The sequence below is a fragment of the Eucyclogobius newberryi genome, unplaced genomic scaffold (assembly GCF_026437365.1).
Source record: "Eucyclogobius newberryi isolate DKJ021-1_F unplaced genomic scaffold, fEucNew1.0.hap1 SCAF_21, whole genome shotgun sequence".
Lineage (NCBI taxonomy): Eukaryota > Metazoa > Chordata > Actinopteri > Gobiiformes > Gobiidae > Eucyclogobius > Eucyclogobius newberryi.
The window spans coordinates 13,421,291-13,440,695 of NW_027315846.1; the positions used below are offsets into that span (position 1 = coordinate 13,421,291).

Sequence of the window (19,405 nt, forward strand, 5' to 3'; positions counted from 1 at the left end):
AATCACTTTGAGCTCCTCATGGTTTTGTTTTCTGTCTCCTGACGAGGACCTGCTGCCGCAGCCATGAGCAAATCCAGCACTTTAAGAGTCAAGAACTTATTTAAATCTAAGTCTTTGGACAAGGAGAACAAGGATAGAAAGAGGGCAGCGACCAGAGATGGGACCCTCAGCAGTCCCACGTCTTTACCCACGAGTCCCGGAGCTTTCAGCCCGGAGGATCCCAGCACCCTGCCCTCACACATGTCCCCAGTGTCCCCCAAAGAAAAGAAGAGCAAAGGGAGATTCTCACTGAAGCTCAAGAAGAGGAAACCCAAGCAGAAAGCAGAGGATGTGTTCTACACAGAGACCGGAGAGCCAGACAGCTTCAGCCCTGGACACATGTGAGAACATATTCTATATTTTAATACATGTATTATTCTCTGCCTGTTTATGTATAAGGAAGCATGTTGTTGAGTCCACTGGGTTTCTGTTGAATTGTTATTAGTGGTGTGCTAATAATGACAAGCCCCCTTTGGTGAATAAATGGATTCACAAGTTTGTAAAATTCTACTTAATGCCCCAAGTGCTGCACCAGCTCCACCCTCACAGACCACCAGGTGACAGGCGAGGAGAGCATCTAAGTGAGGAATTAGAGCTGCGTGAGGTAGCTGTTATTCCCTTTGGCTATTTTTTTGATTTGTGACTGATTGCTGAGAGCTTTGGACGAACTAGTTTAGTCATGCAATGCATACCCAGGTATTTTGTGGTAAATACATAGTTTCTGCATCATTAATTATGAGTAAGTTTGAGAATTCACTTTGCACAGAAGTAGAAAGTCTTGCCTTGTTTCTTTTTGCAATACATAAGTCGCTCCTCCCTGAATACAGCAGAATTATACAACAATAGAAGTGTATTCGGGCAACAATACACTTTGAACTGCCTTTTCAAACACGTCAGGTTCATCAGCTCTGCACACGATCTATTCAAAAATGACCCGACTCAGCTCTTGTTGATATTTTGACTATTGTTTGCGGTGTCTTGTATTAAATGGCAGGTGAGGTGACTCTGTGAGGAATAATGAAGAGAACCTGCTTCATGGGTGTGGCATCAGGCTGTTGAAGGAAATGACATCTTTTTTCTATTTGTGCCGGGTTTAAATCATCATGAAAACAACACATTAACAAGGAAATCGAGAAACAAAGCAATTTATTGACCCATGGCACAAGATAATCGTGATTATTTAGCCAGGCGATTTATAGAAAAGTGTTTTTTTTAGAGTTCAATTGAATCGATTTTAGAAGCTCACCCTTTCCTCAAAAAGTGCTTTTTTATCTCACTGTTTATGTCAAATTAATCATTCAGACAGTTTGATTTCATAAAGCAGGTCACGTATTGAGGACATTTTTGTTGTTGTTATTTTGATCATAATGTTAATAATCGCGAATATTGTTAAATTGCTACGTTTATTCTCACAATAATTGATAGACTGAAATTTTAAATCGTGACATTCCTTGGCATTTTAAATTTGTATTCTCAAAAACAACAGTAATAAACACTGTACCATTTAAAATATTGTTGACGATTTCAGTAAATGTTGATTGTAGGCCAAGTATTAAATAATAAAGGTTGGTGTAGTGGTTTAAAGTTGCACATATGTGGTTGTTTTTCTCTTCTTCTCCCCATTTCACAGCCTTTGATCTACATCCCTGTTGTTGTGATGATAGTATGCATGAAGTGGAAGTGCTGGTACAGTTATGGTTAAAACACTAGAGTGAGTGATCTTCTAGCTCTTGATCCAATTGAAAAAAGCACACTCACAAAACTGTTTATTACTTGTTTTTCTGCTTTAGTCTGTCACCCCAGAGTTACTCTCCTCCGTGTCCTCCACAAAAGAGTTTAATAGTCCTGCAATAACAACAGCAAACTCACCTGTGAAGAGAATGGCTAGAGCATGTAAAGCTTTAGTTATTACAGTCATATCTTCATGTTTTTGATGTATTTTGATGCTCTTTGTGCATGTAAATAATGGCAAAGGGAAGTGAACTTACTGTAACCTCCTCTAATGCTATGTTACGGCAGCGTTAAGGCTATCATTTTGTGCCTTCATGGAGATGCAGTTAAGTAGCCGACTTGGAAGTAGAAAGTTATATGGCTGTAAATCCTTTTTGTCGTTTTAATCGGTCAATAGTACATTAGGACATTAGTCGACCAAGATTTTAAATTATTTTATTCAGATTGAAAGATAAGATAAGATATAGAATGAGTTAGCTGAAGATTTTGGAGTGAATCACGAGTTAAATCTAACCTCTATACCTCACATATTGTTTAAATACACTGTTTACTAGTTCTTCTCTGTAAATGTTTTTTGCATTAACTCAAGTTGTGGTCTTTTAACCGCTTTATGACTCAAATACATCGCTATATTTCATAGTTTTGATTGCTCTTTTTGAATCTCTTTCGTCGTTGTTAATCCTCTCCAAATCTATAACGCTACATGATGAAGATTGAAACGGTATCTTGCCTTCAGGGCCGCTGCGTCACGGCTGTATTGTGCAAACATCCAGACCTGACTGTGCAGGCCCATTGCCCTGGCCTATATTCACTGTGCGCCGCAGAATCTGTGTTGAAACAGTCAAACTTATCAGAAAACGGCCTATTTGGTGCGTGACTTCGTGACATGTTTGCTCTGTCTCTGAACGCCGGAGAATAACTCATATTTTACAGCTCTGCGCTAGTATCGTCATGGCACAATACTAAAATGACAAACAATGATAGTCAAAAATGCTCTTTTATTAGGTCAAGGTTTTAGACAATACATGATAGTGCTGTCTGTATTAAACATTGCGGTCATTTTAGTTCTGATAAAGCTCAAGATCATTCTAAAACTGTTCAGTGGAAGTTTGTCCTGTAAAAGCATTTTTTTAGCATCTAGTTTTAATATTAGATTGAGCATCGATTAGTATTTTTGATAGTTTTCACAACCCTTCTCTGTGTCTAACTGGAATCTGCTGGAGCTGTTGTCTGCCATGCACAACACACTCTTTTTCAACTATAACTAGTCGTAATAGTTTATGTGTAGTTTATTTTACTTAGAATTTGTGTGTAATTAAGGCATTTTCAAGTAATGGTTCTGTTATCTGTGTAACTTCCTCTATGAGGTGAGTCTTGTCTTTTCTAGTCTATTTGACTCAATGAATTTGTCACGCCCAGAACAGGCCTGTGGGTTTCTGCTCGTTTGAAGACAACCCCTGAGGTCAGGGTGTGGAGGTCGCAGGCAATCTGAGGCACCAGACGGAAATACAAACAAACAGACTGCAGCGGAGTAGCTTTCAATACTGACCTTTGTTTTGAATGGTTATATCGAAGTTAAATGATTGATTATAGATTTACCTTTTAACAGATATTCTGGGAAGCCAGGGCCCTTCTGTGTGAGTAGTCTTGTACCTCTGGTGATACAGACTCACTTCAACTTTCCTCAGACCTTTACTTGAGGTTAATGTTCCATCAGTATCCTTTAACAATAGCCTATAATGAATGAAACGTGTTAGCCATAAATATACCTCCCTTATAAATGACATCAATAGTAGGAAGTATTTCATTCTGATGATCTTCAATTGTGTGACCTCTGCACTGACCTCTACTCAAGGCCACACTCTCACACATACTCTTTATGCAGGAATGCTCTTTGTGACAGCTCAAGTCTGAGTAACTGGTATAATGTATTGATTTTTCATTGACACACAGTACTAGAAACTCCTCTGCCTGAAGACAATGGAGTAAAATAGTTACAGTTCATGACTCGTACAAGACAGTTATTTGTAATAATTCTTGCACCATAAGTGTAGGTGAGAAATGAAGCTGCTGCAACAACCTTGAATAACTTTTCAATACTTTCAGTACTTCTTTTTACAGTGTAACAGTAGTCTAGTAGTAAAGGTTTTGGTTGTTCTTTGCGCTGTAATCCTACAAGTACCAAAAGCTTTATCTTGACAATAATAAATAATTTGAACATTTGTGTTTCTTCTACCGCTCCTTCAGATATTATTTAGTTTTTTCGCATTTTTGTGGAGAAAATATATGACAGGGACCGAGCCGACTATCAAATACAACTCTAATTACTCTTACCTCCCCAAATAAATGTTTTACTTTGACTTAAATAATGTCTTAAACAACTACTTGAGTAATATAACATGCACCATCAATAAAAACAGAAATGTTAATGCAGGTTGAGATAAAAAACATCTGGGGCCAAATTACTGTTGCCTAAATAAGCACATTTGATTATCAGAGGCATGTGAAGTGTCAGAACCACTGTTGACAGGTACACAGTATGTCCTTCTCATTTATGTATTATGAACTGTGCTGTTGTCAGAGTACATGTAATGCTATGTACACATAACTCGCATACTATGACATCATTTTACTTTTCACAGATATACTACTTACACAGTTGTATCAATGTTGATTCAGCCAGCAGCAGAAAAGGCAGTGCAATTCTCATTTTTTTCATCAAATCTAAATGTTTCAAACTGTCAATGGTCAGGATTTGAATTGAGAGTTGTGGAGCCGATCCTCTGTCATTAAATGCATGTGGTTTGGAGTAAACGAACACGTGTTATGGAGCTGAATGCATCTGAATTCAAAGCAGCAGTTAAATTCATTGAAACTTGCACAACTGGAAACTCATCCAACACCAGAGACGACAAACGGCTCTTGTTGGATCCGTGCCAAAGGTTAATGACACATACTGTAGTCAAATATGGATTATCTATCACCAAACATCAGTTATCTATGGACTGACACAACAGGGATCAGATCTCGGCTCCTAGGTTACGGCCCCACAAGCAGATTATAAGAGCATTTATAATTTTACTTCTATGAGTAGTTTTCATGCACCTTAATTATAGGCTATTTTACAGTGAAACAGTACTTTAACATGAGTTGTTTATTCTTTGATTTTTTACAACATTTTGTGCATTACTCCAACATTTACGCCTGTGTATAGTTTCCCTAAATACTGTTTTACTCCTATATGAGTAATTTCTTGGACTTTTTCCTCTTCTACTTTAGTGATTATAAGTAACTGTAACTGGAAGTAACTGTATTACTTAACTTAAGTACAATTTTTGACTACTCGACCTCTGCCCTCAAATCTCTCTTTTGTTGTCGTTACCTCTGTTAACTTTTGTCAGTGCAGTATAACGTTTGTCAGGAAAGTTAAAACATACTTTGCTCAGTACAGTGTATGAAAGGTATGATCATAAACATCATATTTGTCAGAAGCCTTTAAATATCCTTCTTACCACATGCAACAGTTGGACCAAGTACTAGAGTAAACATGATGTAATCCTTTGTCAAAGCACGGCCACCTGTTATACACATACGCTAAACAAATGTGTTTTTCATGGTTTGAGTGTCGGCTGTTGAAGTACATGTTGTAAAGGAAATTAAGTTACAAAATCATTTCAGAAAAAAACATTGGGTTGCAAAGGAGCAGAAAATTCATGTTCATTTTCAAATACATTTCCCATGAGAACGTTTGAGAATAAAAAACATAAGAAATGATTGAAAGGCTTACAAAATATCATATTTTTTTTATTTTTGCAGCGTATTGTATTTTATTTTTTTCAAACATGACATTTTTTAGAAATATTTCTTACTTGTTTGAACAGTTAGAAATGTTTTAGGGTGAAATAATTCCTCAACCGACTTATATGATTACAGTGATACAATAAGTGCCTCCTTCCAATAATGAGGTCGCAATAACGACGGGAAACGTGACACAAATGCTGTGTGTCTGAAGTATGTCAGGTCTCATTGTCCTACACCTCCGTTTGAGGTGTAGGACAATCAAGTTTAGTGTCGAGTCACCAAACTTGATTGTCATTTGTTTGTGTGTCATTCTTGTAGCTAAATGATTACCAGTATTGATGTTTAGATGTGAGTGATCGTCATCCGTTTTAGAATGTTTTAGAAATTCAGAAGAACAAGTTCATCCCTTAAAGAGGCACTTTTTGGCCTGGAGGCCTAAAGCCCAGTGCACTACCATCTGCCCGTAGGTTTGAGAGCATCATGAGGCCCTTTAAGGATATGGCCCCCACAAGTTTCTGTCTTTGTCAAGGAACAATAGGAGTTGAATTTTCATCTGGGCAAAAGAAAAGGTGTGTAAGCACAAATATTTAGCATTAATATTTAATATTTTCATATATTCAGATTGCTGTTCTTCTGTACATCACTCCTTGGTAAGAAGATGCCCATTCACATGAATTCTCATAAATTTCGTACTCTTTCCATGGTCTTTGAACATTTTTTTGCTCTGAGCCAGATTCAAGGGGCTTGTCAAAAGAGGATTGGCTGTATTTAAAGTGAACATGTCCCAATTTTAGGCCATTTCATAATCTCAACTGCGGAAATTTGATAATTTTCTTGAATACAACAATGACGGTATAAGTTGCTCTTAAACAACTTTTTATTACTCCAAATGCGTTACTCACACCGACACGTCCTTGAGTTCTGCCAATCTGAATAAGATGGAAATGACTGAATTATCTCTCTTTCCAAAAACAGCTTGTCAACATCATCATGTGTCTTCTTGGATGCAGTACTGCTGCCTCAGGTGACTGGAGTATTTATTACTTACACTTAACCCCCTATAACCTACAACAAAGATCAGTTGTATTTGTGCTTGTAGCTAGAAACAAAGTCGCAATAATCTTCAGTTTCCATTGCTGGAGCTTTCCACTGGACTCGTGTGGTCCAAACAGAAGTGACTGTGAGAGACCCACCCAGCATCTGGCAACACTGCGGTGCTACTGCAGGCCGTCCCGCTACATTCACCACCACAGCACTTACAAAGTCTTCTGATATAGAGTTACCTCTGTGCTTTGGGTTATTAGATCAGTTCAAACTTGTAACTGAATAAACGCTATAGTTCAAGTTTGTACTGTGAAACATTCAAGGCAAAACAGTAACATTTCCATGGAGATAAAAAGGCGTCAGACAAAATTACATTTTGCCCCTTTTAAATAGTGCATTAGACAACAAAATGTGTGGGTATTTGCTTAATCTGAAATCAAACACCAGACTGCACTGGAAAGAGAGTGGCAGTTATTTGTGGAGCGAGTGGCAAATGTCAGAAAAGGCTGGTTCCAGAAACAGACCAAAATATGGCCACTTTATTAGGAACAGGAAGTGTCTGATAAAGTGTGTGATAGTATCAGTTTCTATTTGATAACCCATTCTCACTGAATCATTTCCATTCGATATTCTCCAGTGTGGTCTTTTTTATTACGCACATAGATTAGAGGTGGGAGATGGACAAAATGTGGTTTTAACAGACTAACAACCACACAGCCTTTTACTAAAACCTATTAAAAAGGTTGCATAAAGAACTGATTATAAATAAAACAACCGTGTAATATGACATTCAAAACAAATGTATAAAATGATATTGCTGTCCATTTAGGGCTGCATGATTCATCTCAATTGAGTGAAAATCTCAATTTAAATGGATGCAAATCCTAGTATAATCTCCACAAACAACAAATGATCTGGTCTTATTCTGCATGAAACTGCCAACTCTGTTTAGATCTGTACAAACATGTTCTGAAATAGATAGGATTATTTTATTGGTTCATTCATTTTTTTTTTGTAGGACGTGTTTAAAATGTGAAATCACAATCACACAACTAAAAAAAAAATGCAATTCGTATTTCCCCAAATTGTGCCTTCCACTGCCCGCCACAGTGACTCATTGTACCCCTCGTGTGGCACCATGACTCAGCCGCTGCACCAGCTCCAGCCCTTGTTTGAGTTTGAGTTTGTGGCAGTCGTTTGTTGAGCTCACTGCAGGCGCTTTATTTTATTTGTCTGTTTTCATGAGCGAGTGTTGAGAGGCCGTTTGGCTGTAGCTTGTTGAACCAGTCTGGGGCCAGAGTCGGTGTGTTTACTGCAGAAGCTGGAGTTCTAAATGCAAGAGTTTGAAATGTGCACTCCAAGGATACAATTTCCAAAAATGTTCAGCCCTACTATTGCTGCAAAAGAAGTTGGTTTTATTTAACTGTCTAGACTAAAAGTATCTTTCTTTTTTTAGGATTCTCAACTTAACTTGAGCTGCACAGTCAGGTATTATTGGAGTATTGTCTGACGTCTGTTGTAAAGTTTCTCAAGAACCTGATCAGTAGTGTTAGGGAATTCCACAGAAGATTTTTAGAAAGGCCGCTTTGTAAGTTTGTCAATGGAGGGTCTTATTCTACATGGAGAGGTTGTTGTTTTGACTGGAATGTTCCAACAAAAGGCATAAAAACAAAGTGGGTTTTTTTTGGGCAATTCAGGGGTTTTACATTCCTGTTACAGTACTTTTACCAGTCAGAAGATATATATATATATTTATTAATTGAATTGTTAATTGCCCCCACGACCCGGCCCCGGATAAGCGGCAGAAAATGGATGGATGGATTGTTAATTGCTGCAGCAACAGTCCCAATTTTGCCAATTGAAATGATAAATTGATCATATCGAGACTTGGCGTTACTCTCGAAGTATTCTGAAACCATAGTGTGATAAATGTATTTACCAGAAGTGGTCCTGCAGCTTCACAGCTCCTTTGTTGACTTTTTAATATTGTATTTGCTAATGTGTCTCTAATTTTGGCCAGTAGCGTAAAGTTTTTGAGTTTCGATTCTGAACTCTATATAAACACGGGTAATTGATTAAATAAAAGATAGATACGTTCATAAAAGCAGGTGACAGACCCCCTACCAGAAAACATACACGGGACACCTTTAAAACAGAAACAAATTAAATAAAACTAAGCCAGAGAGGTTATTCTACTGTAACGTTGAACAAAAGTGCAGTTAAATCACACACATAAACACACACTTCCTGGGTTTGCAAAGACATTTTCCTCTCTCCCTCGTTCATCTTGTGCACACGTGCTATCTTGAAGTTTGGGCTAAAAGTAACCGCTGGAGATTTTCGAAAAATCTGTTGCCATGGCGCATCGAAAGCAACTGTAAACATCCCTGGTTGAAATCCCACGAAATAACAGATGAGCTTTGTGTGAGTGAAGCAACAAAAGCGGAGCTGAGACAAGTCGCTGCCCGTTTGTAACATCGAGGAGACTGATAGATTTTAGCCCCTGGATCAGGAAACGTTCTCAGGGTCAGAGGTGACACGGGGTTTGTAATGAGAATGTGACTGAATATTTCTCTCAGCAGACACAAAGCCCCAGAGAAAGGTTAACAATCAGCTTACAAAGAATGTGGAGAGTGTGATGGAAGTTTGACACTACAAATGGTCTAATATGTGTATTTTCTGTAATTTTTCAAGGCTACTTTAAACCAGAATCGAATAAAACTATTGGCATTTTTATCTTAATTTGACTGTTTTAACAAGGTTTTGCTCTGTTTATTGTATTCTCCAATGGTGAAAGTACATTTCAAATCTGGAAGATATAGAATTTCTGTCTCTGAGTATAACATTTAAAAGTATTTGATTTTTTTGGTGGCAAAGAAAGACTGTGTAAATTGTGTCTTTTGTTACAGTGGTACTAAGAGCTATTTCAACCATTTGGAGGTTAATTATTGTAATACATTTATTTTCTAACCTAAACTTTATACACAGTACTTTTTAAGTTCCCCCTGTTATGCTCTCATGCTCTCGAGTCTTCAATTCAACAGCTCATTCCATATGTACAAGACAAAAGTCGAGTTAACTTAACAATGTGATTGTATTTCTGACCAGTGCTACACTATGTACAGCTCATCGCATCTCATTGCTCATGTACATTAAGAATACGATGTGAAATCCTGCATCTCTTTATATCTGCCCCCTCCTCCTCATGTATCTGCACGATCACACTGATGTCACTTCAGTTATATATGACCACATTCAATCAAAGCAACGTGTTTCTGCAGGTTTATCCGATACAGACAACTCGAATATGAATATGTCTCACATCCAGAGAGGGAATGAGAGGTACTTGTACTCACTAAGTCAAGTCTCACAGCTTCAGACTAGTATTACCCAATTTAGTGAAGTGAAATGTAAATACCTACCAATATATTTGTTGAAATGACCTAACCACTGTAGGACTAATATGTCTTACAATTGAGGTGCAACAACAACAACTTAGTTATGCAAAAACAGGAAAAGCAAAATACTTTCAAATTCTTGTTAACGTACAGCATGTTTGTAACTACAGCAAACTGTTGTGATGTCGTTTTAACAGAAAGGGTGTCAGAGTAAACAAGTGGTTATTTTACTACAAATAGAAGCATTTTTTATGTAGGAAAAAATATGTCTCTTGTGTATTTCGAATTGAAGTGATTGTCAGTTCTGGAATGACTTCTGCAAACAAGGCCAACAATTAAAAGCACGATGATGAGGTAACGTAGCTATTTGAAATATCGTTGGATTGTTATCAGAAACCTTTTCTGGCAGGAATGGACACATTGAACATGAGGAAGTGCATTTCATGGTAAATATTGGGTGTATATTATTGGCCTCTTTCCAGTTTACATGGAGCGATCCAGTTCTGCCCTCTTGTGGCCAATATTTGCTATTGTTGGTTTGTGACCTGCTGATTAAAAGTTGTAAAAAATACAGGAAAACAATTTAGTAAAGCACCACAACATCCACATAATGTATCTTATCTTTGCGTTATTTATATTTCAAAATGCATCTATTTTAAAGGCACACTGTGTAACTGTTGTGGTCTACAGTGGTTACAGTCCACCACCTGGTTGTCTCCGTGGAGATGTTTTATTTCGCCTGGAATTTTGCCCAGTATCGGCATTAAACTTATCTATATCCATTGAGACAGTTTGAGCAATAAAACCTTAAATTGAGTACATGATAGCTAAGTTTAATGCCATACTGTGGAACTATTTAACCAGACAAAGCAGTCACATCTTCATGGAGACAAGCAGGTGGCGGACACTTTTAAATATATTCCAGTGTAAAGCATTTAGTCTTAGTTGCTCATATTGTGCCGTTCTGAGGGTGTGACTTGTCTCTCAGCACGCTAAGCTCCTTGAAACGCTCCTCTTTAGTCCGTGCACCTCCTCAGGTCTCACACGTGCTACACAATCCTCAGTGTGGCTCTAATTACTTAGTGTTCATGGCCTGACACAGAGCTCTGAATGTGGTCCGTCCACTGTCACTTCAACAGGCTGTTGAGCTGGACTGGAGCGTCAAATGTTGAACATTAGGATTTGAAAACGATTAGAAACAAATTGCTGTGTAAGTGCACAGGAGTGTGTAGGGCTGTGTTGTGCACTAAGAAGACTAAGCACCTTTGAAAATATGTCTTATCATATAAGTGCACTATGTAACTTTTCTGCTTGTGCCGTCTTCCTGTCTCCATAGAGATGTTATTGCTCTGCCTGAAATGTTCCTCAGTATGGTATTAAACCTGCAGTATCGTTTCATTACTGGTGTTTTTATTTCATGCATTCTAAGTGGTTGCCTCTCCACGGATCTGATGCCTGGTGGTGTTGTCTTCGTGAAAATAGTAGGATTAGATAACTTTAATTTGTAACTGTTCTAGCTAGGCAAAGCAATATCTCCATGGAGACAAGCATGTGGCAGACCCTCTACCACAAATATAACATGCTGAATATTGGGATATAATAATAATAATATTTTTTATTTTGACATTTAATACAAAGTTAAATTAATTATTTATTAAATGAAATGTATGTAAGCCAAAACATTTATAAATGATTTAAAATAGAATAAAATAACAAAAGTACAGTTGCAGTACACAAACTGTACCCACGTGCAGTCCACCGGGAGTGTAAATGGCACTCGATTCATTCATTCATTTTCTACCGCTTGTTCCCGTTCGGGGTCGTGGGTGACTGGAGCCTGTCCCAGTGACTTTGGGCCTTAGGCGCCCTGGACAGGGGTCAGCTCGTCGCAGGGTTAATACAGGCACATTTAGCTGCGTTAAAATTGCGAGCAAATACCAAAACATTGGTCTACCATGTCCTTCTTAATCCTTATAAGTTATAGGTATTTATGAAAACAGACATAACTACTGACTGTGTTTTGTCCAAGAGAAACAAAAGGCAGTGAGCTAATATCCTTTCTGCCCCTCTGCCTCCCCCTTTGCCTCCCCCTCTGCACTTCCTGCCTCTCTCCTTCAGGAGCTACGACCAGATGAGCATTTCCACTGAATGTAGTTACCGCACAGAGCTGGACTGGGACCTTCAGAGTGAGAGCACCTCCATGATCAGCTTCGACATGAGCTCGCCGCAAAGCCCAAAGTCGCCATCCAAATACTTCAAGGTTAGTCATTTTACAGTGAACATACTTTACTTCAAATCCTGTGAATCTATGCAGTATTTGTAGTTCCATCTGGTCTCTGCACATGTGTGACCCTCTGCATGTTTCAGGACAGAGTGCATGTTGTTCGTTTGTGGGCGTGGAGCAGATCATTGTACAGTTCATAAAAAATATGAGGGCTGTTGTTAGCTTTTAAGAAATATGTAAGATTTAAACCACATTTTCTAAGTATAAAGTTATTGATTGTTTAGCTGACGCAGACAATTACTTGCATTTCAGCTGCATTATTTAAATTTTATTGAAACTATGAAATATACTCATAAAAATGTGTTTTTGTTGGTTTATTTATAGAAAATGTGCACCATATGTTAGAGACTCCTTTAGAATACTGTTTAAAACTTTATAGAACACCCTTAGAAGAAATTTGAACATTAACGTTGACATTAATAATTACTTTAGTTTATTATGATCATGAAGTCATCTATTTAAATATTATAAGTGCTGAGTCTTTTCCTGTCCCCCTCGCAGAGTTATTATATTGTCCCAGCCATGTCCCAGCCATGTTTGTTGTTGACATCTCCTGTTTCTGCCTGTAGGGGACACTCGTAGTGTAAACAAACCTGACAAGTTTAATGTTTCCAGGCTCCTCCTCTTTGCAATCATTAATCCTCCGGGATTTCTTTTCTGAATGAGAAGAACCTGTTTTTGTGAGTGGGGTCAGTCATGTACACGGTCATTGCTAGAAATGCACGTTTTCACACAAAATTACAAGGCTATTGTTAATGGCCAAGTTGGACTAAATGAGTTCATATCTACTGTTTGTGTGTTTTTTTATTATCATCAAAGATCCAGGGTCAGTACATATTGACCAAAAAATAGACAAAAGCCACTTAAAGAGTCGACAGGTTCCTGTAAACCGAGCTACTGACCTTAAAATGTTTGTTCAGTAAATGTGTTTAGATTCTAGTTAAACTGGGCTGTAGCTTGTTGTACCAGTCTGGGTACAGTCGGTGTGTTTAGAGCAAACATATAGAAAATAAACATATGCACTATAGGTTTATGATTCATTGCCAATAAAGGCAGACCTCTCTCTGACACATGGGGCACTGGAGATAACAGATTGTTATGAATTTGCTTTGCTTTAGAACAAGGAAGGGCGGGTTTCTATCCACACCCTTTCATTTTACCAGGATCGGGGACTGTTTACCATGTGACCTGTCTCTGAGCTCGGATGCAAATTATCATACCTTGGAGTGAAACGAGCACTCAAACCAGAGAGACATCCATCGCATGCTGGACCAGTGTGTGCAAGGAGACCGCACAGGACTACTTTTTGGGCTCAATTTCATCTCTACATTTGTTATTTTGTGGAAATATTAGTGTATTTAACTTCTCCAGTATCCTTAAGTGCCAATGGTATGTTGATGTTGTTTAATGTTGACTTGTCGGTACATGTGTTCACTTGAGCGTGATTTTGCAAGCCGTGTGCGCGGGCTTAGAGTTTCCATTGTTTGCCGTAAACCTTTTGGAGGGCTTGTCTGTATTTCTCCTTCCTCGTAACTTTAAACACTTCTCTTTTCCTTTTATTTGTAATTTAGCTGTAGAACTGTCTTTATACCAAGACTGCTTCCTCATTCAGCTGACCCTTGTACCAAATAGACGTTTTATGTGTTAAGTTACTTATTAGCCTTTCATTTTCAGTGATTGACTGGAAGTATGTCTTTGCTTAAGAATTAAACAACTTACTGACTTTTCTCTTATTGAACTTGTTGTTAGTCTTTGAAGTATGTGTGGTTTAAGTAATTAAGAACAGCACTGTCTGTATGTTTTATCTTCTTTAGTAAATCCATAGACAGGGTGTGGCATGTGCTGTCCCACTTTCATCTGCTGTGTTTTGTCTGTTCTTCTTTCAGAATTCGGATGACAAAAAGGGAGTGTTGGACCGCATCAGCAGTTTTTTTAACCACAAGAAGAGGAAGACCAGCAGCAGACTTCCTTCAGACGCCGAGTCCCCTCTGTCTCCACGATCACTCCAGTTTCTCGATGATGGGTTAAAGACACCAACTCAGTCTCCCAAAGCCAGTCTGCACGATGTAAAGAAAGGAGCAGAATGTGGCGATAGTCTCAGTCAGACGTCCAGCACCACCAGTCTGGTGTCTGTTCTGGCAGGTAACTCGGAGCTGCCCTTTGCCGACAGCAGCAGCAGTGGAAAAAGCAGCGTGCGGGAGGTGTCAATATGCAAGGTTAGCACCGCAGAGGGGAATTTTGAGAACGTAACTTCTTCCACGTTTGAGACTGGCACTCTACCCAACGCTGGGTCAAACGCTGCATTAGGATTTACTGACTCAGTCGTAGAGGAGGTGAACAAGAGGCTGCATGTTCATCTGGAAGAACACATCCACACGGAGGAGAAAAAAAGCAAGAGAGCGGTGCAAAGACTCACACCAACTACAGTTACAAGCACTTTATCAAACAACCTTGAGCCCCCAAAGTCGCCCAACCTCATATCCATCAGTCTAGCAACAAAGAAGAGCTCAGTGAAGATAGGAGGGAATGGACACAGCACAAGTCTGTCAGGAATAACTTTAGCGAGTCATTCATCCACACCTCAACCCTTCAGCCCACGGCAGGATCAATCACATGTGCTAACCGACAGCTCTAAAGATGTTAAACAGACTGGGGCAGGTAGCAGTGCCGTAGAGGAAGCTGTTGCAGTGAGCTCTTCACACCGGGAGGATGAGGCTGCCCTGTCCCCTGTGCTTGTCAAAGCCATATGGGTGGAAACGCACCTGGGAGAGGAGGACTGGAGCAGGGAGGGGAAGACAGATGGTTTAATCAGAGGATCGGAGGAGGGCTCCAAAGCGGACTCTCCTCCTGTGCTGGCTATACCTGTTACAGTCATTCCTGAGGATGACTCAGTTAGTCAGAGTGCCACTGACAGTCCAGCCACCCACGGAGTGAGCGCACCATCAAGTGGCAGCCTGCCAGAGCTCGCACCCACCCAAGAGTCTCACAGAGCCTCTCCAGAACCAGGGAGCACCGGTGCTGGCACTGGCTCAAAACTCAAATCTATTACAGAGACATCTCCAGACGAAGTCCACGTCACACGTAAGACAGTGAGCCTGCCTTCAAAACACAGCTTCTTTGCCCACAGGGTGAACATTAGCTCCGAGAGCAGCTCCGACGAGTACAAAACAGCAGAAGAGGAGCAGAGCACAAATTCAAAGGCTGTGGACAGAAGCAAGGCTAAGTTGTAAGTACATTTTTTTTATTTTGCTGTGGTTATTGTTGAAAACCTCCTTTGATCCTGATGGAAAAGTAAGCACAGAGAGCAAAGCTGTGTGCAACCCGAGCACTGAGTTCCCATGCTCCTTTGTACCAGCAGAGAACAATACACACACTGCTGCAGAAAACACTGAAATATTCATACACATAGCTTTCAGTCAGACCACACGGACCCATGCAGTTGACAGCTTGAATCACAATATTCAAACCTACTTTTATATTGTCTTGTAAGTTTAATAGGAAGGTCTATAGCAGTTGTGCTTTGCCATTCTGAATAAGTCATTGGTTACAAAAGTTGACAGGCAACCGCTTAGAGTACTGCCCTGTTTGACTTGCGTTTGCATGACTACAATCACACATATAGGTAAAAGGTGTGGCCTCACAAAATGAATTGCAGCTTGGCATGTGAATGGCATTGTTGGATCCAACTTGTACTCGGTCAGTTCTAAAGAAATGGGTAATGCTATTTCCAATTTATGTTTTTATTTAAGTTGAGAATTGTTTTAATTGGTGGATAGTTATAATGCAATACAATATGCAACTCAATTTTATATAGACAGATTTTAACATTACCATTTGTGTTTTATTATTGTTGTTTACTCTTGTATGTGTATGTTTGAGTCATTATCTTTTTGTATAATTTCATATGTCTGTCTCTGTTGTCCCATTAGACCACCAGCTTCTCCTGTTAAAGATGATGTCATTGAAGAGTCCAAGCCGGATCCCAGGGCAGCAGATGATACTTCACAGTTTAGTTTCAGAACAGAAGACCTGTTAGTGATTGAGAAGACCGACTCTGAGACCTCGGACTTTGACGACCCCTCTGTATTTGCTGATATGCACCGAGCTAAACCCCAGCTATCGCTAGGCCAAGAGGCTAAAAAGGCTTCCACTACACCAGGCAGGACATCGGGTCTTCAGAGTCCATCCGCTACATCAGGAGGCGGGGCTAAAACTATGACGACAAAGGCAAAAGTATCCACAGATACAGCCGCAAAGAAAGATACCAAAACTCAGAGAGAGAGCAGCAATGACAGAACTGTTTCAAAGGACCAACATTCTTCTTCAAAGACTAGAATTCCTAAAAGCTTAACATCCCCGATCACTCCGAATAAAACCTCTGAGGCAGCTGTGTCAAGTTCCAAAGTCAAGAGACAAATCAGGACCAAAGAACCTGTCAAATCTCCGGTCAGCACCAAACCGGAAAGAGGGTCTTCTATTGAAGAAGTCAGAAAAAGAGGAGAGATTTCCCCTTCGAAAGCAGCGCACAAGACCACCATAAAAACCATCAGTGAAAAGTCAAATGAAGGCGATGCCAGTGTGAATCTTGTGAATGGTTTGGAGAGGGACAATAGTGTAAAGAATGCAAGCAGCTTAGCAGAAAATAAGTCTCTCCCAACTTCAAGAAGCCGGCTGCCTGTCACACCTCAGAATCAGAAACCTTCAATCAGAAAGAAGAGTGAAGAGAATCAGGAAGTGCTTTCACCAACCGAGACACAGCCTTCTGAAAGTCCCGACAAAGGTGCGTTAAGTCTGAACATGCTCCGGCATATAGTTTATTGACAAAAGCCACGTTTCCTTCCTTTTCCTCTTCTTTTTGTGATGCTTTTTTGTGTTCCTTTATATTGACATGTAAGCCACTGCATTCGTCACTAACACTGCGATCCTTTTTTTGCTTTGTTCCCAATAGGAATCACATCATCCAGACACCTGTCCAGAAGAATCAGTGAAGATGACACAACTGGCTCTCCGCCCAAGCCGACATCCTCCAGGATTAGTGAGTCAAAATACGGAAAAAAGAAGGAACCAGTGGAGCTCCCGTCATCTGCCAGTAAACTTCCAACGCTCGGCCAGAAAATCTCCAAACCAAAATCAAAAAGAGTCTCGGCGACAACGCCTTTGTCACCTACATCCAAACAGAAGGAGTCGCCTGTCAAAGGATCTGACATTTTAATGGATAACGTGGAAAAGGACAATAATAGCAATTTATTAACCAAAGCTGACACTTCAAATATTGACAACACCACTGCAACTGATGAAACAGTGAAAAAGGAAATGAAGTCACGAGATAGCACAAACCAATCTGCAAAAGAAGAGATTTTGTCAACAGAAAAATGCAATAAAAATGCTTTTAAGGATGGGAGTGGCTCTGTCCCCGAGGGTAACTTACATTCAAAAGAAAATGCCTCTAAAACAGATGATAAAAAACAGAGACTAATTCCGGAAAATCTAGATTCTTCGGATGCGGAAACGCAGGCCACAGTAAAAACCCCAAAGGATGAAACAGACACCGACGCCAAACCTGCTGCGCGTGACGAGAGCCACAGCGACATTAAACCTGATCAGGAAGCTGCTTTGTCATCTACATGCTCACCAGAAGCGACAAGTGAAGTGGAAAAAGACTCAGTTTGTCGCCGTAATGTGCAGCAACAGTCAAACGACCAAGCGCTGGCACCAGAACAAGCAGTGTTATCTGATTCTGCGAAAAAGGATTTAGTAGACACAAGTTCTAAGGACACTTCTGGCCTGAAAGCCTCTGGTATTTTGGACATTCAAAGTGTGACTGTCAGCGAGGCGCCAACTGATGTGCAGCACAAAGAGTCCATTTTTCTGCTCGAGGATGTTACAAAAAAGAGTGAGTCACAGCCTGAAATCAAGCGCTCAGAAATTAGTAGCAAAGCAGTGCCCAATGAGAGTGTGGAAACAGTCAACAAATCCACTTCATTGCAAGATAAGACATCACATTCATCATCAGAATTGTCCAAACTACAGACGGAGATTTCGAAGGTTCAAGAAGGAAAACGATTGGAATTAGAGGTCAAACTTGATGAGCTTGCACAAAAAACCGAGGCCAATTTGAAAGAAAATAAAAACGATAAAGAAATACATTTGCCTATAAAAGAGGGTGAGCGTGCAATGACTGTGAACAAAACAGACACGATTATAACCCAGGAAACACCTCAAGCGGAAATGAGCAATACACCAGCTCAGACTTCAATATCTGTAAATGAGAAATTAGAAAGCGTGGAAAAGAGCGGCACCGCCACAGAGTTAAATACAGAGTTAATTATTAACGCTGGACTGTCTCAAGTATCTAAACCTGTCACGGCTGAAAGTGAAACAATGACAAGCTCAATCAGTGATTCAAAAGAAATGACAACGGATGAAAGTCGAGATGTTGTTAGCAACCAACTAGAGCAGAAGGCCACGATTGTTCAAGGAAAAGCAGAGATTGTGAGAAGCAAATCAGAAGTTAGAAATCTGAATGTGGAATCATTAGAGAGCAAAGTGAAATCAGTGACCGAAGATACGACGGCAACGGTGGAAAAACTGAGCACAACAAAGAGGGATGAAAGTGGTAGTGAAATAGCAAAACGACCAAGCGACTCTGCTGATAGTGAAGCCAGCAAGCAAGCAGAAGTGTCTAGTCCTGTTGAAAGTAAAGTTGAGAGTTCAGAGGTGTGGAGTAAAGATGAAAACCCACAATCTATTAGACTTAAGGAACCTAAATTAACAGGATCCAATATGGAAATGATTTGTCAAGGTGAAAAAAGGAAAACAGAAGACAAAATAAAGGCGCCTCTACAAGAAAATAACGCGCCGGAGACTTTAGAAAAACTTGAAAATGTGAGTAAGATTGAAAAAGAGCACAGTAACATCGAAGCGCCGGGATTAAAAGAGTCGGAGTCGAGAGCTGTTGAAAGTAAAGACGGCAATTTAAAAGTAACTGTTGCTGTGGAGCGTTCAAAGGTTTCAAGTAAAGATGACAACCAACAAGAGAAATCTATAAAAAGTCTCCAGAATGAACCTAAAGTATCAGAATCTAAAATTGAAATTAACTTGCCGTGTG

At 39.7% G+C, this 19,405-nt stretch overlaps 1 protein-coding gene across 1 annotated transcript in view; it reads left to right on the forward strand.

The window, feature by feature from the left end:
* The first annotated feature begins 40 nt into the window (after positions 1-40).
* Positions 41-19,405, forward strand: part of crybg1a (crystallin beta-gamma domain containing 1a) — a 31,510-nt gene continuing 12,145 nt past the window's right edge. Inside the window, exons 1-5 of the mRNA XM_072458378.1 lie at positions 41-380; positions 12,132-12,273; positions 14,184-15,523; positions 16,227-17,077; positions 17,246-19,173. Of these exons, the coding sequence (XP_072314479.1) occupies positions 64-380; positions 12,132-12,273; positions 14,184-15,523; positions 16,227-17,077; positions 17,246-19,173 (4,578 nt within the window). The 5' untranslated portion in view covers positions 41-63. The remainder of the gene's footprint in view (positions 381-12,131; positions 12,274-14,183; positions 15,524-16,226; positions 17,078-17,245; positions 19,174-19,405) is intronic.